The sequence below is a fragment of the Microtus oregoni genome, unplaced genomic scaffold, assembly GCF_018167655.1.
Source record: "Microtus oregoni isolate MIOR12 unplaced genomic scaffold, Mior012 000000F_ref0000247, whole genome shotgun sequence".
Classification (NCBI taxonomy): domain Eukaryota; kingdom Metazoa; phylum Chordata; class Mammalia; order Rodentia; family Cricetidae; genus Microtus; species Microtus oregoni.
In genome coordinates this window covers 71,870,685-71,894,840 of record NW_024543059.1, presented here as the reverse complement: position 1 = coordinate 71,894,840, position 24,156 = coordinate 71,870,685, and the positions used below count along the sequence as shown (strand labels likewise).

The 24,156-nt window shown below is 37.8% G+C and overlaps 1 protein-coding gene across 3 annotated transcripts in view; it reads left to right on the top strand.

Annotated features, from left to right (window-relative positions):
* Window positions 1-24,156, top strand: part of Tbck (TBC1 domain containing kinase) — a 140,195-nt gene that overhangs the window by 82,577 nt on the left and 33,462 nt on the right. For all 3 annotated transcript variants that reach the window (XM_041649645.1, XM_041649626.1, XM_041649635.1), the window contains exon 23: window positions 9,554-9,729. In XM_041649645.1, the coding sequence (XP_041505579.1) occupies window positions 9,554-9,729 (176 nt within the window). The remainder of the gene's footprint in view (window positions 1-9,553; window positions 9,730-24,156) is intronic.

Below are 24,156 nucleotides of genomic sequence, written 5' to 3'. Positions count from 1 at the left end.
TGGCAGCATGCAGGTAGATATGGTGCTGGAGAAGGAGCTTAGAATGAAGAAGGAGCTACATCTTGATCTGCAGGCAACAGGAAGTAGTCTGAGATACTGTGTGAGGCTTGAGCATAGATGAAATCTCAAAGCCCACCTCACAGTGATATGCTTCTTCCAAAAAGGCCATACCTTCAATAAAGCCACACCTTCTAATAGTGCCACTCTCTATGAACTTAAGAGGGCCAGTTACATTCAAACCACTCCACCCAGATAAATTGTTTTATTATTTAAGAGGTTAGGTTATCTGTAAAAATAAAATTCTGTCTTCTAAGTCATAAATCCAAGCACAGTACTCTGTTACTACATGACAGTGTGTGGACGGTAGGCACCATTATACTTGAATAGCTAGCAGAAACCATATTTCTACATACTTTAGAGTGCTCTACCTTTTCTGTGTTCTGTTTATCCCTCTTAATGTTGCCACCTCTCTCCTGAACTGATATTATTATACAGACTTCAAATCAATAAGCTCATTTCAGAGTAGGTACAAATTTAACATTTTATCTGAGTGATATTTTAGCTATTAAATGTGTTTTTGAAGTACTGGGTATGTCACTCAGAGATAGAACTCTTGCCTGGTATACACAGGCTCAGGATCCATTCTATGCCATTGTGGAGTCAAGTATGTATGTATACTACTACAGTCTCCATTTTGTTCATTTTAGAAGAAGAAATACAGTAGATTGGGAATAGAAAGCAATAATGTGCATGTTAATAGTAATTTGTTCATTCAGCCTGATTCTTTTCTGTGTGTGTTTAGATATGTAAGATACCTGAATTTTCAGTTTTACATTTCATCACTCTATCTGATGCAGAATTTGAGGGAATTTATTCTATGAGAGCATAAGACTTTGTATTAGAAGACAAACATGCATTTGGTCAAAAGCATAGATCAATTTAATGTTTTACCAAAAATATATTTTCATTTACTAATTCAAAATATCAGAAATATAAAATATTTAACCCATGAGAAGAAGACATGGCATTTGTGCTGTGACTTAGGACAGTTATCAGTGAATAGATAGTCAAAATATTATCTGATAATTTATATCAATGTTAACATACTTTATCATCACACCACTAATAAAATTAGTTTTATTGGTCTTATTTTTGATTATTTATATGCATCTTGATTTTGAAGTCACTCAAAATTTATATAATATATATTATAACTAATTACTCATAAATTACTTTAAAAATGAGAAACTAGGGCTAGAGAGATGACTTAGCTGTTGAGAGCACAGTGCTGGTTCCTAGCACCTATGTGGTACATAACCCCTTTTAACTCCAATTCCAAGGGGTCCAGCACCCTTCTCTGACCTCTGAAGGCACCAGACATGCAGATGGTACACAGACATACATGCAGGAAAAATACTCATATACATAAAGTAAAATGAATCTTTTTTAAAAATCAAGCTATTTTTTAAATTTCTCACATTCGCTGGTGATACCACAAGGAAGAATTTAAAGACCAAACTGTTTTTACATTTTTAAACTGGTGTGTATCGTGTATTTTCTAAATGTGATTTGTAGTTTTAATAAAATAATATCACTTGTGGGTCTTGTTCTATCTCTCCTGTCCACCTACTCGGAAAGGACTCTGATATGCTGCCTGTTTAAACTGTGGCCTTCATCAGAATGGAAAATAACTTCTTGACCACCATGTGGCCCTCAGAATGCCGTGAATCTGCTGAGTCAATGCTAAGCAAATGCAATTTTAAAAGCAAGCAGCCAGACCAGACTGGGTGAAGAGGGCTAGAATGCCAGTGTCTGTAGCAGTTTACTTCTAAAAACGGAAGCGAGAAGGGGGTGACTAAAACATTCTTCATATAAGACATGTTTAATATAAGAAACTATATGTAGTGGCGCACGCCTTTAATCCCAGCACTTGGGAGGCAGAGACAGGTGGATCTCTGTGAGTTCGAGACCAGCCTGGTCTACAAGAGCTAGTTCCAGGACAGGCTCCAAAGCTACAGAGAAACTCTGTCTCAAGAAAGAAAGAAAGAAAGAAAGAAAGAAAGAAAGAAAGAGAGAAAGAGAGAAATACTTTGAGAAATTAAAACCATTTAACTTCTTACCAGTTGCCTAGAAAGTGCTTATCAAATTTGAACACACACAGGTTCAAATTTGCCCTAGTTGCCACAAAAATCAAAAGCTCCTGTTTTGTTTCTGATTCACCTAGAAGTGTTAAAGAGAGGGGAAATGCCTGTACCTGCCCCTGTGCTGTCTTCCCTGCTGCCTCTTAGTTCTTTCTGAGGCGCGATGCTTGCCGTTCAGCAGCACCTGCTGCTTTGTGCTGTGTCTCTCTCTCCTCCACAACCGATAAGGACACATCAAGAGTAGAAAACCTGCCTAAGTGTCCATGCATCGGAACTGTTTATCGCATTTTTTGTTTTATATCGCTTCATTACAGGCAGTAAACAGCAGGAATGGTAGGTGCGTTGGGAACTGTGCCAGTAATTGCATGTACACAGACTATTTGAAAAGGGAGTGAATTAGAGCAGAATCCCAAAACATTATACCTTCTTTCATCTTAGGCATTGCCAGAATTGCATGTAAATATATATCCATCCATTCATTCCACACATACTGCGGACTTCCTACAAACAGTGTGTGCATACCTGATAGCATATGTGTATATATGTGTATAACTAGTTTGTTGCTGGTTTCTATTCCTTGCTATTTGGCTCATAGCATTATTGAAAAATCATTTAAAGGTGACTGACCCTTGTGAGTTATCTTAATTACATGAATTATAATTGCATTGTTTGAGCAGGTCACTTAACTGCTGATGGTTTGATTCTCTAATCTTTTCAATTAGGGAGTTCAACTTCCCTCAAAGAACTGCTCTGTGGAATCAGTAGAATTTGAAATCTGGCAGAATGTTAAGTGTTTGGGTGGATTCCTCTACATTAAGAGAAGCTGGGAGTGGGAAAAATCAGTTTTCTTCAGTGGGGTGACACCAGGTATAATACCAGCCACACTTAGTGCCTGGCCACATGCTCAGGAGGAGCTGGTCAACACAGAATCAACTCCATGTGCTTTTGTGCTTGCTTTGTTATGGTTTTGTTTTTTTCTAAGAAAGAACATGAAGTTGATATCTAGATCCAGGGTAGGACCTAGAAAGAGTTCGAGGAGGGAAAAGAATACGATTAAAATATATTGTATGAAATTCTCAAAAATGGATTAAAATATTAAAAATAAAAAACAGTAGGTTATTGCTCTGAAAACCATCCCTATACTAACATATTTGTAGTATAAGAAGTGAAGCTGTGGCACCAGAGACGGCTCAGAGCATGTTGCCATTGCAGAGGACCCAGGTTCAGTTCCTTTCACCTTCATAGTGATTCACAACCATCTGTAACTCTGTTTCCAAGGAATCCGATGCCTTCTTCTGACTTCCATTGCCCCAAAGCATGCTTGTGGCTCACATATATACATGTAAGCAAAACATTTTCTCATACAAAAATTTGTCTTTTTGAAAAATGGAGCTGTGTGCAGTTAATTATACAGTTAAATATGCAATTCTAAATTATCTTCATTTTAATCTGTAAATATCACAAAAAAAGAAATTTAAAGGAAAAGAAATATAGAATTGTTTTTATTTCTTCTATTTAGACATATGTTAGTGAGATGTATAGAGCTGAATTATATAATTCAGTGCATTTTACAGTTATCAGCATAGATGTAAATCCTTCTCTAGTGAGGATACAGAATAATCAGCCCAGAAAACCCCTTCATTGTACCTTCTAGTAGGTGTGCAGTCCTCCATAGCAACTAGTGTCCTCATGTCCTCATTTATCAACATAGAAGAGCTTTACAGGTTGCGACTTTTGTTTCCTGCATTGTTCGTTTTGATAATCAGACTTTTTAAGTTTTAATAAGATGAAGCAAGGGAACTGAGGAGCTGGAGTTGAATTGTAAAGTATGGTAAGACTGCTAACTGAAAGTAACAGTCAACCTTAAATTGTTTACTGAAATAACATTAGAAAGGAGGGAACCTGGAGAAAGATCCATCTCACCCGTGGTCAAGCAAGAGTCAGCTGGATCAGCAGAGTCATGGGGTTCATTCCCTGTCAAGAACTATTAGTTAGCAAGAAGCCCCTCTAATGTATGGACTTGAAGGGGTTTGTGGGGCTAGAAGTGGGAAAGCACTGAGTCAGAGTGGAAGGAAGTCTCTCGTTCTGTGTAGGTGACCTCAGACGTCCCTTAAAAAAAAAAAAAAGAGAGACACGTAAGTCAGTGCTACAGTGAGAGAATGCACTTTCGAGGAATAAATGCACTCACAGACACACAAGTGGTCAATAAACGTTCGTTTAAGAAAACAAAAACAAAACAAAAAAGGTCTCAGTAAAAACACCCCCCCCCCAGTAAAGGGGCCTGCACCGAGAATGCAGATATGTATAAGATGGGGCTAATACCGAAAATGGTTAATTAATAACATTTTTAATTTATCTTAATACCTTTATTGGCTTTTAGTTTGCGTTTTGAATTATATACCTGTAGTAATAAGGGCGGCGGGGCTGCGTTCCCAGCACCCTGGCCGCCTGCTCGGCTAGCTTATGCCCCAAAATAACAACACACAAACTGTATTCATTTAATCACTGCTTGGCCCATTCTCTTCTAGGCTAATTCTCACATATTAATTTAGCCCATTTCTAATCATCTGTGTGTAGCACCCCAAGGTGCGCTTACCGGGAAGATTCTAGCCTATGTCCATCCTGGGTCGGCCCGGGAGCGGGGCATGGCGTCTCTCTCAGGCGTCTGCTCCTGAGAGGAGAGCTTTCGAGTCTGACCTCACTTCCTCTTCCTCCCAGCGTTCTGTTCTGTCTACTCCTCCCACCTATCCTCTAAACAATAAAATGGGCCAAGGCAGTTCCTTTATTAGCCAATGACCTTCCTCCATCATATACCGGTCATTTCTCTAGAGACTATGGTCTCCAGCTGACTGCAGTTTCCACAGAGTTGATACAGTATGACTTGGTGGGAAATGTACGACTTTTGTAGGAGTGCTCATTTTGCTGACCTTCTGTAGTTTGCAGTGTTGTTAATATTTTCCAACTACACTTGCAGTAGCCCCGCAGTGTATGTGACGTTAGTGTTCACAGCTGTCTAGTGAACATACTAGAGGAGCCACAGCGAGTCTTCTCCGTGTTTACCACGGTTGCTGCTCTTCGTTGTGTCTGATCATTCAGGGTTGCCTTGTCTGTGGCCCGTGCCGGTTTGACTGTTGTCGCTCACTGTAGTTCTTTGGTTTTCCTTCAAGCCCTTTCGGTTACTTCAGTGGGTGTCCTCGTGTTCACTGTTTTAAGTTAGTCTTTATTTTGTTTTACTTTTATCTATTTGCCTTGAGTGTTTTCCTGTTAAGCCCTTGAGATGATTGTAATTACATTAGTACCCTTATCGGTCAAGTTCAATATCTAGATAATTTTTGTTCTGTTTCTTTTTATTTGTTTCTCAATCATGAAAAATAAATAATGCATTATCTGCTTAGGTATTATTGTTGATTGTATAGTTGGTATTGATAGACATAAATTATAGTCTTGCTTTTATTATTTTTCTTTAAAGAGCCTTAAATACCTAGTGGGTCTTCTTTCTGTCTTTTTTGGTTTTATTCTTTATTAATGTGTATCTGGTTTAAAGGTTTTTGTTTTGTTTTGGGTCCTTGAAAAAGACAGGGTCTCTCTGTGTAACTTTGAAGCTTGTCCTGCAACTCACTTTGTAGACCTGGCTGCCCTTGAACTCACAGAGTGCTGGGATTAAAGGCGTACACCACCACCCAGCATGGTTTAAAGTTTTTAAAACTTAGTCCAAAAATGTAGCTTTGTAGATCTAACTAACTACAAATCTGGAACGAACTCCCCAGTTTCTGAACCATTGGTCCTCTTTGTAAGGACTAGTAATACACTTTGGATACTATATGAACTCACTAAATAAGCAGTAGGGTGACCTTTTCCTGTTTGCATGGAGAAATGGTGTTTAGACTTATACCCAAACTTTTACAATGTTACTGTTTCTTTCTTTGAAAACCATGGTGTGAATAGAAACTCTTGGCAATGTATGGATTCTCTACTTTACCAACTTTAAATCATTTTTAAAGTTTATGCACTTTCTAAACTTTTCTAACATAAAAATCCCTACTCTGGGAAGTAGATTATTTTAAAATTATTATGAAATTTGAGAATGCAGAGATCGTGAAAGCACACAAAAGGAATAATCACATGCAAATTTTCTCAAATTCAAGTCTGACCTATTTCTTAGAGAAGACAGGAGAGACTGTCATGGCTCAGAAGGAAGAGAACCCAACCCTGAATTTCCTTAGCTAGTAAAGCTATTATCAGAGGCAAAGTCAAGACACAGAGGTGTGTTGCCTTCTGTGTATCCTCATCAAGGCTCCTAGAAAGTGAGGTCTATCAAGATGAAGTGAATCAAGAAAATAAAACCTGTTCATAAAAAGAAGGAAGGAGGGAGGGAGGGAGGGAAGGAGGGGAGGGGAGGGGAGGGGAGAACCAAAAACACTTAGATAATAATGAAGAGTAAAGGGAAGCAGGGTTCTAAGGAGCTCTTCAGACAAAGGAAGTGAGGACTTAAAGAGAGATAGCTTTTTAACATGACTTTGCTGATGTAGAAAACAAGAAATGTAAAAAAAAATAATAATAAAGCAAAAAAAGAATCAATAAAAAGAAAAACATGAAAATGTGCTTTTCATCATATTAGAAAATCTCAATTTTTCTGAGAGATATAAGGATTCATACTTAATTTACAAACGTAAGGTTAAAAAATATACCAATGCTGTAGGCGAGAGCTTGCTCTATAGAAATGATTACATGCCGTACAGTTATAAGATACATTTGCATTTTGTTTTAATTCTGGGGAAACACTCTGGGCAGATTTAAAGACGGACACAATAGGTGATGGAGACTGGGACATCTGCCAGTACTGACAGGCAGAGTCAAACTGGGCGGCCCTCTGCACATTTTCAGGGTTCACTGTACACCTCCTGCAGAGCTAGGAGCATCCTTTGAAATCAGATACAGACTGGCATTTTCCTTTGCCAGTGACGGGTGGAACTGTGCTGCTGATATGGATCACTGGCTCAATCTGAAGCTCTTGCTGGATGACAGATGTGTCAAACTGATTTGAAGAGTTGAACTGCAAAATCTGTAGACTGAAATGCTTTTTCTTTGTGGACTACATAGTATTAAATAGAATTTATATAAATGGTCATATCTTCTCTTTAGCTAATAAGTGCTTAATCTCAATTAGTTTAGTTGTAAGTTTTTTTAATGATCATCTTTCTTTGTAAACATGGAGACAATTCTTAAATTTTTATTTTTTGCTAGTTGGTGTTTGATTTCAGAATGGTAATGGTAGAAATTTTTTTTAATTTTTTTTTTATTGAGAAAAGGAGAAAAAAAAAACAAGTTTCCACCTCCTCCCAGCCTCCCCTTTCCCTCCCCCTCCTCCCACCCTACGCCCCCTCCTCCCACCCTTCTCCCCCTCCCCCCACTCCTTTCCCCCTCCCTCTCCAGTCCAAAGAGCAGTCAGGGTTTTCTGCCCTGTGGTAAGACCTAGGACCTCCCACCTCCGTCCATATCTAGGAAGGTGAACATCCAAACTGGCTAGGCTCCCACAAAGCCATCACATTACGTAGGATCAAAACCCCGTGCCATTGTCCTTTGCGCCTCATCAGCCCTCATTGTTCACCATGGTAGAAATTTTTTAAAAATACATTTCACTATATTAACATCAGATTCAAATAAACTCACTTATGTTTCAAATCTTTCTTAACTCTTTATAGAATTTTGTGGTAGGAGTAAGGTGGAATGATGAAATCTAAAATCTGATCTCTTCACATAGCCATGGAAGTAACCATCTGTGAAGTTGACGAAAATTTCTAAGAGCAGATAAAGTTTAATTAAGTAACTGGTCTTTCCAGAACTGCTGTTTATATTCCAAATCTAAATGAATCAGGATGCCCCAAATCCTTTAGTAGCTCAGACATTCTGCCCAAGCAACAAGCTTAATAATCACTTTGCTTCCTAGTCTTTTAGTTCATTCTCCCAACAGAAGTGGCTGGAGTGGATCCTGACGTCAACATCATTGTGAAAATTAAATGGACCAAGAACTTATAATATAAAGGCATGTTAGGTAGTAGGAACCCAATAAGTGCTATTTTTCCTTCTCCAGAGATTCTCTTCTTCATGATGAGAAACAATTCTAAATTCATGAAGCATGCACTGTTAGCTTTCTGTCTCTATAGCAAAATACTTGAGAGAAACAACTTTCAAAGAGATAAGATTGGTTTTGGTTCATAGATTTGGAACTTTCGGTCTGTGATTACTTGATTCTGCTGCCTTTGGGCCTGTGATGGGGTTGAACATCAATGGCAGGAAACATGCAGCAGAGGAAATAGCAACAGAGAACAAGAAGGACAGGAATTAAATATCCTTCCAGACCTACTGGCCCACTTACTGCCAGCTAGCCCCAATCAGAAGTGTGCCTTATCAGACAAGGCGTTTCTCTGTGCAATCAGGCTGGTAAGCCACACACCATCCACCAAATCTTTTTCATGCCTGCTTCCTCTTCTCCTTAAAGAGAAGTGGAAAACATCTGTTTGAATTTTAAACATATATTTTTATTCATTGCTTATCTGTACCAACACAATTGGACTTCTGCGGACAAAGTGAGAATAGTTCTATTTCCTGTATAGGAATGAAGAAGAGGTGAAAGCAGTGCTAGGCTCCATCTCCGTCACCTGGAATTTCTACTGCCTTGCTCCACTTTCTTCATATAGAAATGGTTAATTGTTCATCAAAATTGTTGGCTTCCTGGTGACAGTCCAGTCAAAACAATGATTTATAGTAGTGATGACCACACATCTGCATTGCCTCTGCATCAAAGCTGAGAAAGAATTCTATGAAAATTTTCTTTTTAAAATCATTTTGAGTTCATTTGATTTCTGCCTAAAACCTCATTTAACTCAAATTATAAATGATGGAAAAATGCCTACATTGGGGTTTTGATCAATTTTTTTCTGAATGTATTATGTTTTATTTACTAAACAGCTTTGAAACTTTGAGTATATTTTACAAGCCGCGGTGAATCAGCATCTGAATCTCTTGTTTACCTATTCCTACATCCAAGCCTCTACTTTGCTTTGCAAAGAAGGAATATTTATTCAAGTAAATGTCTAAGATTATTAAATGAAACATATTTTATGGTATTTAGATGATATCCTGAAATACACAAAACCATTCATGCATACATAAAAATGTCAAATAAATCATACATAATAACATGTATATATGTTTAAATACAGCTGTGCATATAATAAAAAATATCTCCTAGCCTTCCAGTCATTAATATACTCATTAATATCTACATTGTTTTGTTGTATTCTTTTTTACTTAGCTTTCATCTTATTCATATACATATACAAACAGAAATTTTTATTTTAACGATGCAGTCCAAATTCTATAGATTTTCGATTTCCTCATTTTCTCTCCAGAAATCGACATTGAACGCTGTGTACGAGAGTCAGTCAATCTGTTTTGTTGGACTCCTAAAAGTGCTACATACAGACAGCATGCTCAGCCTCCAAAACCAACTTCTGAGAGCAGCGGCGTCCGGAGCTCAGCACCTTACTTCTCTGTGGACTGCACAGATCCTCCAAAGACAGACCTGGTATGTACTAGCAGATGCCGGTTATAAATCCTAAAGGGTGGGTTGTTGGTGTGTCCTGGTATCATTAGTGTTCATAATAGTGCCACTTATGTTCTTTTAAGGTGGCTATTTCCTCATGTATGACGGTGTTCACATGGTTATTTCAGAAGACCAGTCTCCTTTCATGTTACAGTGAGGAAGATTGTTTGGGCCTAGTCCTCTAATGACAAGCTTTATTTTATTTTCCACATAAGCATACTAGCTAGTCACACACCAACTTGTCATATGATATCACAGAAGCAAAGGGAAAATATTCAATACAGCATTGTTAAGGGTTGTTGCTATAATAGGAACTTATTTGTTCATAACAAAGGAAACAAGGTTTGGAACACTATCCCATTATATTTTTCAATATTGGCCTTCTTATTAAATACATTTACAAATTCATTCCAGCTAGCTATTTACAACTTATATGTTCCAAAGATTCCAATCTTACATTATCTTAATTTATTTTCATGAAATTGAATTTTAGGTAATATGTATGCATTGTTTTAGTTAATTTAATGGGGTAGACTTTAAAATATGAAAAAGAGGCGTTTTTACATTTCCAATTGCAGCCAAATTGTATTTATTAATAAGGAACCTGGGTGATAAAGAGTTGACAGCTTCATGGGTATATGTGAGAGAGGTTGTAAGAAGTTACTAAATGATCTTGAGCAATAAGAATAAGAACCTATATGAGGAAATAAATATTTTCACTCGTCTTTCAATAGTGGAATAGTCCTCCCAAGGGGAGGATTGGTATTTATTCAGATAAACTGGAAATATTTAAGGTGTTATTTTAAAATTACTTTTCAAATTTTATTTATATATATTAATGTTTTGCATGCTTATATGTATGTATACCACATATGTGCCTCATGCCCTCAGAGGTCAGAAGAGTGTGTGATCCTATGGAACTGGAATTATAGATGACTATGAACCACCATGTAGATGCTGAGAGTTGAACCCCAGTCATTTGGAAAAACAGCAAGCACTCCACACTGCTGAGCCAGCCCTACAGCCCCTATATAAAATGTTTTTAATATGAAATTTTGTCCATTTTCCCATGTTTTTGAGGGTTCAAATTTAAATGCTAATATAAAGGAAAGTAGGGGGCAGCATACTCAATAAAATTAGGGGTAATCACAATTTAGATTCATGTAATGCTATTCTGTTGTGTTAGTCTTTTTCCTCCCTTTTTCATTTTTGTTGTTGTTGCTGCTGCTGTTTCTGTTGTTGTTGAGGTAAGATCTTCCTGTGTGTCCCCAGTTGGCCTGGAACTATTATGTAGAACAGGCTGGTCTTAAACTCACAGAAGTCCTCCTGCGTCCACCTCCCACATACTAGGATGAAAGTCCTACAGCTCCGTGGCCAGCTTATGTTAAATTCTTGAAAAATCTTCTTGGTAGAAAAAACATGTTTACTGTTTCATAGAGTTGGCTTCAATTTCGACCCCATTTATTTTTTGTCATATAACATTGAATAATCCAGTCTCTCCACTTACATTTATGAGTACCAACCTATGTATTACGTACCTTATTTTCGTGACTAAATACAGAGACACTCAAGAATGAAGATGGATTTTGGCTTGCAGTTTCAAAGGTGTCAGTCTGTTATGTCAGGAGCTGTGTAGTGGAACAGAGTAGTTGATGTTGAGCCAGAAAGCAGGGATAGGGGATATAGAAAGAGGTCAGGCAAAGCACAGCCCAGGGACAGAGCCGTAGTGACTTACTTTCTCCACCTTGACCCTGCCTGCTGCTCCCACCACCTCTCAATAATGGCAGCATGTTAGGAACACACCAGTGATTTAATTCATTCATTAATTCAGGAAGCTCTTTTTCTGCTCATCTCTGAAAATGTCACAAACACACAAAGCAGTGTGTTCACTCTCTTTTATGCATTTCTTAGTCCTGTCAAATTGGCAAGATTTTCACACCATAATAACCTATGCTTAGCAAAGTCATTTTACAAATAGTGTACGAAGTATCTACCCAGTGCAGGATGTATAGCAAGAATCAAAGCTAGTAACAATTATTTTTACATGCTTGATAAACTAAGGAGTAAAAATTTCAATACTGTAAACGATATAGAACTCTGTGACAATAATCCTCTGAATCTAACTCACTTGTGTGGCGGGCTAGTGTTCCAGCATTCCATCCCCTTCGCTGTGGCAGCAGCAGCACCGTCACGTGACAACCAGATGCACAAGGAGTAAGGCAGGGCACGAGTTGGAGGCCGGCTTTCAAGAGAAGGAATCTTTCTGGCAGTTTTACCCTAGTAATTTCAGTTTAAAATTTCGCTTTGACCTTTACTTCTTAGTAATACCGTTTTGATTTTCAAGCCACTAAAGAATTGCCAAAATAATTATTTCATCTCCTGCCAAGATCTCTCCCATCCAGTTTTTTCCTTAAATAGCCAAAAAAAAAAAAAAAAGGTTCACTGGAGAATTTGGGTCATAGTTTACTAGTTGAAAACAGAAGAAGACAGTGAGTAAAGATACAAACTTTTGATGAATAGGATGAAAGATTTTCGTTTTGGGGTGGGGAGGATGAGAATACAGAAATCAGAGATCAACTTTGGGTGTTGTTCCATCTTATTTTTGAGACACTATCTTTTAGTAGGGCCTTAAGTTTTCCAATTTTAGCCCAAGCTAGCTGGGCAGATGTCCTCCTGAGTCCACATCCCCAGTGCAGGGGTCCACGGTGCAGAGCCCAGGCCCAGTTTGTGAGGTGCCGGTGATGGGGCCGTCCTTTGGTGTGCAGAGCCTCAGCATTTGCCAGCTGTGTTCTCCTAGCCGCAAGGTCAAAATGGATTTTTTTTTAACTGAATGTGCTTTTTAGGAAAGATGGTGGTTAACTTTAGATATTTTTTGTATCTCTTTGACAAATTTGATCAGCATTTGAGTTTGTTTATGGACAGTATAACTTAATTATATGCAATATGTGAAAAAGCAAGAATTATTGTTCTTTTTCACAGTAACCTGATTAAGAACACATATAGTAGCCCAAGATCTAAAAAACTTAGTTTTATTTCCTTTTCATAATGGTAACTATTTGCACATAATATTGTCATGAGTCAAATAGAATGTTCACTGAATGGACTTCAATTTTATAATGAATGCTTTACATGTTAATTAAATGTTTAGTGTCTTTCAAACATTTTTATACTTTGTGATGGGATAGCTCCTAAAAGTCAAATATAAGTACTAGTGTGTAAAATTTAATCTCAATAATAGACTTTATGTAATTTGAACAGTTAAAAAAGCAGTCTCACAGGGCTTCATAGTTTGCAGGTATTTGGGTATATTCTCTTCCCCTAGACTAATCTCTAAAGTGGTTTTTATCCCCTGCTTGAGAGTTGAAACAAGCTAATTAATCTATCTCACATAGAACTCTAAAGTCAGAGTTTCTCAAGATTTCACTGTTTCTTTCCAGTGTCACTAGGTACACATTGACATGTGCAGTCACTTGTGTGCTTTTAAATAAGATGGACTGTTCACAGTAAAGTGCACAGAAACACACACACACATGCATAAACTTGCTAACATAATATTAAGAGTAAAATATTGACTTAAAGTCCAACTAAACATTATTTGATTATTCTGTTCAAATCACTAGGTGGACAGAGTAAAATTTAGCTTTTCATCTATTCTCTTTACTGTATGTGTTCTCCGTATATTTTAGCCATCAGCCCTTTGTCAGGTAAAAAGTGGGAAATGTAGCCGGGCGATGGTGGCGCACGCCTTTAATCCCAGCACTCGGGAGGCAGAGGCAGGTGGATCTCTGTGAGTTCGAGACCAGCCTGGTCAACAGAGCTAGTTCCAGGACAGGCTCCAAAGCCACAGAGAAACCCTGTTTCGAAAAACCAAAAAAAAAAAAAAAAAAAAAAAAAAAAAGTGGGAAATGTTTCCTTCTGTTCTATAGGCTGTCTTTACCCTGCTTCTCAGAAGAGAGGTGTAACTCACCATGTCTTCACGGTGATTTGATCCTTGATCATTGGATGGTGTACTTTTTGTCTCAATATTAACTTTTTTATCCTAAAGTCTGTTGTGCCTAGCGTGAGTATAGCTATTCCTGCTTGCTTCAGCTTTCCATTGTTTGGAATATCATTTTCCTTTCTTTTGCATCTGTGTGTCTGTAGAGGTGATGTAAATTGAATGTATGTTGTTTGGTTTAAATTTTATTTTTAAATATATTCAACTAGTCTGTGTCTTTTAATTGAAGAATTCAGTCCATTTTCACTCATTATTATTGGTAGAAAAGGACTTACTACTTTCTGTTATTATCTTTGTTTGAAATACTTTTTCTTTTGTTCCTTTCCTGTTCTTCATTGTGGTTTGGTAGTGCTTGCTTCTTTTTATTCTTTTTGTGTATCTGTTCTACTGATGTATTCTTCCATGATGATACCTGTTTTACACTGATCTTAGCCAAAGGCCAAGACGCGATGGTACCATTTATAGGCTTAAGTATCTTTTGTAAGACTAATCAGGAAATCATAAATCTGTTTCATTTTTCTTAGAAAGGCTCTGTTTCTCCTTCAGTTCTGAAAGGTATCCCTGTTAGGTTTAGTATTCCTGATGGCAATTTCTTTTTCTTTTTCAGAACTAGAAATATGCTTTGCCATTTCCTCCTAGAAAACAGTTTTTGTGGGATTTTTCTGGTTTTACTGGAAAATATAGCTATGTAGTAGAAAAACCTTGAATATGTTTTGGTGCCTTTCTCTTATAATATTTGGAGATCTTTTTTTCCTCTGGACTTTTGACAGTTTGACTATAACAAGACATATAGAGTCTGGCCTTGTCTATCTGTTATTCTGTATGCCTCCTAAGTGTGGCTATTATGTCTTGCCCATAGTTGGGAGAATATTCTACCCTGATTTCATTAAACAGTTTTTCTTTGCCATTAACTTCTTTTTGCCTTTCTTTCAAATATCCAAAAATGTGGATATTTGTTTGTTTAATGTTCTCCTAAAGGTCTTGAATGCATACTTCATTGTGTGTTTGAGGGTGTGATGTATCTGGGCTGAAATATTTCAGAAGACCTGGCTTCAGTGCAGATATTCTTTTTCTACATAACCTAGCCTATTACAGAGGCTTTAAACAATATTTATTTTAGTTGATATATTTATCTCTTCATTTCCACAAATTTAAAAATTGTCTCTTTGCAGAATTTCTAGTTCATGTCTCAATTATCTTTCTAATTTCATTTAATAGTTTGTTTTCTCTTGGGTTTCATTGAGCTTTTAAATAACCATTTAAAATATTCTTTGTGGTGTATTTCATCTGTGCAGGTGTGAAATCTGGTACTAGAGAGTTTTTGCTGTATACTTTTAGAGGCATGTTGCCTTGAGTTTTCATATTTCTTGTGCTCCTGCAATAACGTTTTTTTCTATCAGATTGGACAGTCTGAATACAGTTGTGGCTGTATTTCTAACCTGACACCATGTGTAGTGTCCCTGTAACTTGGACACAGTGCAGACTGAGATTGAGACAAACTCATTTTCCTATGAGCCACACAAAAATGGGGACACTCGCCATCCCAGCAGGTATGTTGTTGATAGTCATGGGCTGTGTGACACTCACTGTATGTTTTCTCTTGCAAGGTAACCAGAATTCATCAATTCATGTTAGTTCTAACTGCTTCCAGCAAGGCCCTCTGATTCGGGCAGCCCCAGCAGTGGTGATTCTTGAAGCACTTGCCGTTCAATCAGACAGTTGTTGTATGGAGGCAAGTTGTACATTTCCCAGCCGCCCAGACTCCCAAAATAATCACACACAAATATTATTTGCCATACTTTTTGTCCAATAGTTTAAGGATATTTCTGGCTAACTCATATCTTAACCCATCTGCATTAATCTGTGTATCACCATGAGGCTGTGGCTTACTGGATAAAGTTCCTATGTCTTGTCTCCAGCGGGGCTACATGGCTTTTCCTGACTCTGCCTTCTATCTCCCAGCATCCAATTTAGTTTTCCCCTCCTACCTCTATTCTGCCCTGCACAGGCCTAAGACAGTTTCTTTATTAACCAATGGTATTCACAACATACAGAGAGGAATCCTACATCAGACAGTAGCTTGGGTCCAGAGGCTGCAGCTAAAGCCATAGCATTACTTCTGTGGTGCTCACACCCAGTCCTAACTTGGGTGGATTGTTAGATCAAGTATAATAATGGGATCTGTATAGATTAGGAGGCAAATGGAAACCTTAGTGTTACTCTTGGCTGACCCCAGCACTTGTCAAAGATCTTGTCTTAAATGGTATGAGCAAGTTTCCAGGATTGTGTACCCAGAGTTGACACGACAACTGGATCTGGGGTCTTTGGTTTTGTTTTTTGTTTTTTGTTCTTCTCCTAGTAGCAGTGTTTGCTGCTGTGGAGTAATGGTTGGATCTAGAGTTGCTCAAGGCCCTGCAAACCACGTATCAGTACAAATTACAGGATTATCTCCACCTTTTCTCTAACAACCACTGTAGCATGGTACAGTGAGAAAGAGATAACAGGAAACAACAGGGTGCTTGCCTTTGGTCCTTCCACTGGCATGGGTTTGTAGGGAGCTAGCCAGAACCTTGGACTCAGAACTACAGGACACTAATCTGCTGTTTCTCAACAGTAATACTTTTCAATCCCCCTCTGTATCACTGTAGTTATCCCCTACAGTGCAGCTCACCCCTTGGCCTGGGTCAGAGTCCCTCAGCTGGGCCAGAGTGGGTTCACAAGTTGTCTATGCATTTCCTATAAGACAGTGCAGCATAATGTCTAAGGAATCCCAAAGATGGGAATATTTAGGGGTTTATAACCTCTAGATGAGTTCAGAGTCAGACATTTCTTCATGTCTCAAGTAGCTCCAGGCTGTAGCACCTTAGGTGTTGAATGTATGATATTTGAAATCCTTTTCCAAAGCCAAGATACTACACAGATTTCATGTTTTTGCTATTTTTATTATAGAATATAATATTTAATTTATACTGTAAAAAAGGGAATATCAAAATTTAAAAAAGCTAATATTGTCAGAACATGTATTATTGATATGTAGTTATTGCTTAAGAGTTCTAAGCTTCATTTAAACAACAAAATAACCCAGTGGTGGGAGTATTAGAGATTCAAGTACGGCATTTATTACCAAGTCCCTAACATAGAAAGGCTACCATTTTAATATAAAAATATTTACATTCTGAATGTGTGGTCTTAACATTAGGCCAGAGCTCTATATATCTCAGAATCTACAAGGCTCTCATTCTAAGCAATGAATGATTTATAAATTTGTATATTATCCCTTTGAAACGGGAAAGCAGTAAGACAAAAAATAAGACAATTTAACTCTTAGAAATAATGAAAAATATTTTAAAGTAAAAAATGGAAAATCCTGCTTTCTTCATTTTATGAAAACAAAAAACAATCTAGCATCTGATAAGTCTATGAATGTGATACATATATATTTAGGACTGTGATGTCTTCTTGATGGATGGTTTTCTTGATCAATATCAGCTGAACATCTTTATTTTTTGACAAGAATTAATAGCTTGAATTGTTTTTGTCAGATATTAGAATAACAGTGTCATCTTGTTTCATCATTTCACTAAGATGTGTTTCTCAGAGGCAGCCAAAAGTAGTCTGCATCTTTTTGTGGGTAAACGAAGACTGTTGATATTCAGAGTAATTACTGACATGTGTGTATTGCTCTCCTATTTTTTTCAGTGAGTGTCATAGCAACATTTATTTTTTTCCTGTTGTATTCCATAGTCTCTTGGATGTGTTTATCTTTCCTACTGAAGTACCCATGGGAAGTATTCTCTACAGGACTACCTTGATGGTCATAAATTCCTATGGTCTGCTTTTACATCAATTATGACTGTTTTGCTGGGTATATTAGAGTGGATTGGCAGTTTTGATCTTTTAAAGTTTGAAATACATCAGTTCAAGCTCTTGCTTTCATGGATCATATCAAAAAGTCTGCTGTGATTCTGTTGGGCTTGTCTTGGTCTGCGGCTCGACTTTTCTATAGTTTTCAGTGTATTCTATTTCTTTTCAGTGTACAGTGTTGCTTTAACTATAATGATGCAAGGAGTTTCTTTTCTGCTCCTGCCTGTCTTGTGTCTTATGTGTCTCCTGTATATGGTAGGGCTCTGTCCCCCAGGATTTAGGGAATTTTCTTCTATGATTTTACTAAGAATACTTTCTATGGCTTTTTTCATGAAAATCTCCGTCTTGTATGCCTGTACTATATAGGTTTTATCTCTTTCTGGAGTTTCAGGATGCTTGTGTATTATATCCATACAGTTTTAAATGTTTATGACTGTCTTTGACTGAATGATCAGTTCCTCTGTGTTGTCTTCATAGCCTGATACTCTATCTTCCACATGACCCTTCCAGTGGGAAGGCTTTCCACTGAATGTTTCAGTTGTTCTATTGTTTTTTTTTCATTTCCACCATCATTTTAGCTTGAAATTCCTTCAATATTTCTATTTCTTTATTAAATTATATTTTAATGCCAGGGTGGGTGTGGCACATGCCTTTAATCCCAGCACTCAGGAGGCAGAGGCAGGTGGTCTGGTCTACAGAGTGCATTCCAGGACAGCTAGGACAGTTACCTAAAGAAACCCTGTCTCTAACCCCCCAATTATATTATCATATTGTAGAATGACTTCGTTACTTCATTCAGCTGTTTATTTTCTCTTGTAAAATATTCTGAACTGTCTTACCATGTTTATAATTATTCTTTTGAGTTCATCTAGAATTTTGTGAAAGTTATTTTGATCAGTGTTCATAAGTATGCAGTTGATAACTTTGGAGGAGACAGTTATTCTTGGTTTTTTATGTTACTTTTGTTTTTGCTCTGGGATCTGGGTTATATCACTGCTTAAGACTTTCACCATTATTTTTGTTCTTAATTCAAGTTGTTTGTCTTCTTTCAATGATGTGATTATAGCACTCAGAAGAGAGTGAATGATCAACCCTCTATGTTGTCTTCATAGCCTGATATGCTATCTTCCACATGGTCCATTCTATTGGGGACATTTCCCCTTAATGTTTTATTTGCTCTATTGCGTTTTTCATTCCCATCATTTTAGCTTGAGTTAAAGGAGCTAATAAGATACTATGTTATAGTCACACAGTTGTGGTGACGTTTTCGTCTGGTAGACTGGTGTTCCTATCCGCAGGCTCTGTCTCCAGTCTGCTCCTGTGGGGTGAGCGCTTTCTCGGCAGCAGTCACTACCCAGTAGTTAGCCCACTCTGACTGACCAGAGGAGCAGACTGGGGAGCAGGCACTTGCTAAGTGCAGGTTCGTTTGGGAAGCAAAGCCCCTCCTGGTACAGCCTGTGCTGAGACATTAGTATGAGGGAAAGGAAGGGTGAACAATCACAGTGAGTCTGGTGATAGGAGTGGGCTTGTAGATGAGAAGTAGAGGAGAGGCATTCGTAGGCGTGGCAGTGATTGAGGCCTAAGAAAAAGTGCGTGGATGTGTGAGAGCTTTGGTTAGCAGCAGACTTTTAAAGGGAGGTAGAGATTTGTGCCCAGATGTTGTAAACCAGGTCAGCCTCTGGGCTTTGAGAGATGTGACAGCGAGAGGAATGGGTAAGAGAAAGGAGAAAAGGAAAGAAACAGGAGAATCATTAGGAGAACTAACAGTAGAGGATAGCGTTGGCCTCCTGTGCCCCCACTGTACTGTCTGGATTAGACTTAGCTGCGGGGAGAGGGGCAGCTGAATTGTGACAGAAGATAATGGACTCCAGACAGATGGAGAATGCTGTCGTGGGGAAGGAGAGCTGGACAGAGACATTAAGGAAATGCGATCATGAGTTGAATGCAGTTTTGTCTCTTCATGATCTACTGCCTTTCCTCTGTGCTCCTGGTCTAGCTGTGCTCTATCTGCTTTTAAAGGGCATCTTCTCCTGGGCCTCCCAGCTGTCTTTGCCTTTGGGGGTTTTCTTAACTCTGTTCTATGGGCTGTGCATAACCAAGGCAAACTCTACCTTACTGTGGTTGGTGAGGCCCACATGGTCAGAAGTGGTTGGCCCTGTGGTGCCTGAAGCACACTGATTGATTAGTGTTTGTGTTTGGTCCCCACTTTTCCTGTTGGGTCACTGATAGAGGTCCTAGCTGCAGTTGCTAGGAAGCCTTCTTTGAAGTCCCCACCAGCACCAGTTTTGTAAACTTCCTGGTAAGTTTAGTCTTTTAGCCTTGTTTGCCTGGAGAGAAAGTACCTGTCCAGTTATAGAACAGGTTTGTTGATCAGTAGAGGTTGGACCTGGAGAAACAGCTGATTGACTGAGAAAATATTCTTGTTCTGTTTAAGTGTTATCCACTGCTCCTTCCAACGTGGCTTCTAGCCCACCATCTTCTGATAGCTTTTGTTTCGTTTTAAGCGAGGAATTTTTTTTTCTTTTCTCCCTCTCATTATTAAGGGGAATTTTGTTTAGCAAATATTGAGCACATGCTAGGTCCTTGATTCATTTCACATTGATATGGACTATATCTGTTCCAAGTACCTTAGTGAATACATGGACATGAAGGAAGGTGGTTTGAAATATAGTATCAATGTAGACATAGGGAAGAATACGTGCAGTGCCTGCATGTCTCATTCACAACTGTGTTCTTCATCTTCTGAACCCAGTTGTTATTTAAAACAGAGCTTCTCAAGTCAAGAGTTAGCAAGATTTTTATCATTTTTTATAAACTTCCTTTCTCCAAGTATCAGTTCCAGATTTGGGATATCACTTAATTCAGTACACCAGAAAACTATTTTGGCAGAGGGAAATAATGTATCTGGAAGGGGTAAAAATAAAAACATGTATTAGATTGTAAGTTGAACTAAAGTTATCGCAAATCCTTTGTGAAATGAGACAAGTTTAAGTAAATATTGTAACCAGATAACTTAAGAATGGGCCTCTCTTTCCAGGTCAAGGAACTGCAAGTTAGTGGTGTTTGTTCATTATTGCTTTTCCCTTTGGACCTTCATATTCTTCTTGTTTTAATAGAGCTAATGGTTTCCCTGAATCCATCTAAAATTTAGAAATTATAGATGGTATTTTGTTACTGTCTTTTTAAACATTTACTTTTATTCTTTTGTGAAATTATATTGGAGAAATCAGAATTTGTAATGGCATACATACCAAATGTTTCCTCTCTTGGTTAGAGGAATCCTGGAGTCTTGTAATTCTAACTCATCACATTGTAAATACCACCCCTCTGCTTTCACTTTAAGCAAGAATATTCTGAATAGAGATGTGCCCTGTAAATGCAACAAGTGAAATGAGCATAGAAAATATGCCCACGGTCAGGGTCAGACAAAAACTGTTCCAGGAGAATTATAGAATAAATTGTGATGATGAAGACTGGCTGGGGGTGGTAGGCGCAAGGTTAGGATAGAGATCTTAAAATATGAATTATTTTCTTTCTGGTGAAAGTAACAACTGACACAATATAAGGTAGAGTATTCAAAGTAGGGTTGGTCAGACTGGCAGCTGAGCTGATGAAGACAGCGGCACATTTCTCCATGGCAGCAGGGCTGCTCTCACAGAGCGTAGTTAGCGTATCCACGTGAGGTCGCTGGGAAGGCTGCCGTGGTGACAGTTTCTGTGCGGCCTGGTTTAATTCAGTATCGATTTGACACAGATCCCCTAGAAGTGTTTTCCACAGAGAGTCTACAGAATGCATTTCTTCATGGAGAGTGACGGGCACAGCAGCCTGACTCCTGCTAGCTAATGAATATCTGGGGTCTTGCACAGACATGTTCCTTACACAGCCTCAAAGTTCAGGGATGTCATTTTATGAATCACTGGAATTCTGTGACATTTAAATAGAAATGGATTCTGGCACAATTCTACACAGTGTGGCAACAAGAGACACAGCTATACCCAGGATCCAGGAAGTTTAATGATTTGCCAGTTTCAAGCCATAAGTGTCCCATTTATTCAGGTCTGCTCAGCACTTCCTATGAGATATGCAAAGCAAAGAAACAAGTTCTGTGATGTGAGTTCAAAGGTCACATTTATGTGTAAAATTTTAAATTTGATATTTTTTTAGCCTGTTTTGTCCACATACTAACACAGACTAACAGGCTATATTGAGAAGTAAAACCAGACCTTCATTTGCAGCTGTCCCTGACACCTGTGAGAGAATTCCTGTAGAAGGGCTTGCTGTTCTTTCAAGCTCAAATAAATAAAATTCACCTCTCTCTCCCTGCCCCCCCCGTGGGGGGGGTATATGAGTTATGGTGCAGAATTCGTACAGGAAGAAACAAAATGAGCACTTAGCAAGGGACAGCCAAGTAGAGCTAACAGTCTTAATTACTCTACTTTATTTCTCAAATGGATAGTTTAATATGAAGATGTTCATTTTCTTGGACAAACTAAATTACTCTTGTTGATTCTAAATATCCCTTTATGGCAAACTAGATTTGTACACATATTTTTGTTATTTTTCAATTACATCTTTTATAGTTCCTTTCCCATACCCAGAAGTTATTAAAATCACAATTATGCTGTGCATGTGATACCTCAACTGAAATAAATTTTTAGATAGGAAAATAAAGTGTGTCTTTTTTTTTAGCATTCTTTTTAAGTTAATTACAACTTTTTCATTTCGTGCATTTTGTTTCTGTGTGAGTGTATATGTGTGAACACATACATGCCACAATGCACAGCTGAGATCAGAGCACAGCTTGAAAGAGCTGATTATGGGCCCCAGGTATCATGGGTGGCCAGGCTTGGCACCAGCAACCTTTACACTAAATCATCTCACCAGCCTGCCTATGCCTGTATCTTGAGATGTTTACAGCAGTATTTCAGATTATAACTTTACATCTACGTGTTCATTTGCAGTCTTCCCAGCATAATTTATTCAAGAGGCTTTTCTGCAACCTGCATTTTTAACTCTTTTTTGTCAAAAACCAGGTGACTGCAGTTAGGTGGACTTATATCTCGGGTCTCTATTCTATCTCACTGATGTATGTATCTGGTTTTATGCCAGTACTCTGTGGGGTTTTTTTCTTTTTGTTTTGGGAGTAGAAGAAAATGGTTTATTTTTTCTACAATTCCACATCACATTTCATCACAAAACACACTCAAGGCAGGATCCTGGAGGCTGATGCAGAAGCTAGGGAGGAGTGCTGCTTACTGGCTTGCTCCCATTACTGGCTCTGCTTGCTTTCTTATAGAACCCAGGTTTGTCATATATGGCCTTTCTTATGTTGAGTATGTTCTCTTAATCCCTAGTTTCTTCAGGGCCTTCAAAAGGGATGTTGGGTTTTGTTAAATGCTTTTTCTGCATCTGTGATTTCTCTCCTGCCTTGTATATTTTAACCAATGAATTACTGCCTGCTTTTAAAAATATAGTAGCTGTTTTACTTCTATAAATAAAATATGAACACACTTAAACATCTCATAATTTGACAAAATTAATTAATGGAAGGTATGTATCAAAATGTATGTTTATATTTTATAGACTATATTATCTTAAATATTTGCTTCCTTACAAAAAATTATTACCTATAACTTTTAGCAAATATTTTCTTTTCTTGGATTGTATGTTAGTACATTTCAAGCTGTATTAAACCAAAGGGGATATGAAGATCCTTTGTTTACCAGCTTTAAAACTGACTATCTTAACTGGGTACTGATTTAATTCACTCATTACATTATAGCTGATAATTTTAATTAGTTAGAATTTCTGTTCTGTTTGGTAGACTTGCTTTTGAAATAGGTTATTGAGTTTTCCCTTTATTGGAGCAGTGTTTGTAGTGTGTTTATGCAGTACATTTTAGTAATTAAATACATGTATATAATATATAGTAATGCAATCAGTGTAATAAGAATTTCCATTCCTTCAAGCACTAATCATCTTCATATGTTGGAATTTTGAAATAGATCATTGATTGTTTGAACCTATACTCACCCTTCTGTGTAACAGAAAACCCAGAACTAATTCTCCCTCCCCAGCTGTGGTTTAGTTCTCCTTAGAGAACTTCTTTTGATTCACTTTCTCTAATGTCCTTCCAAGTCTCCAGTGACCACAGTTCCATTCCATTTTTCTATGACACTGACTCACCAGTTTGCATAACAAGAACAAGTGATGTCTGACTCGGTCTGACTTTCTTCACTTAGTATATAGTAGAGCTATCTGTCCATGTTACCTCAAATGGCAGTTTCATTCTTTAGGGCTCAACAAACAATAATTTATAGTGTTTATATACACACTTTCTTTATGGACTCATCTACTCAGAACATTTAGATAGATTACATATCTTAGCTATTGTGAACAGCACTATAGTGAATATAGTAAATGAATGTGTCTTTTTGGCACAAAGATATTATCTCCTTTGACTATATTCCTGGTGGGAAAATAGCTGTATCATTATAGGACATCTGTTTTCAGATTTCTGAGGAGTACTATACTGTACTCAATAATAT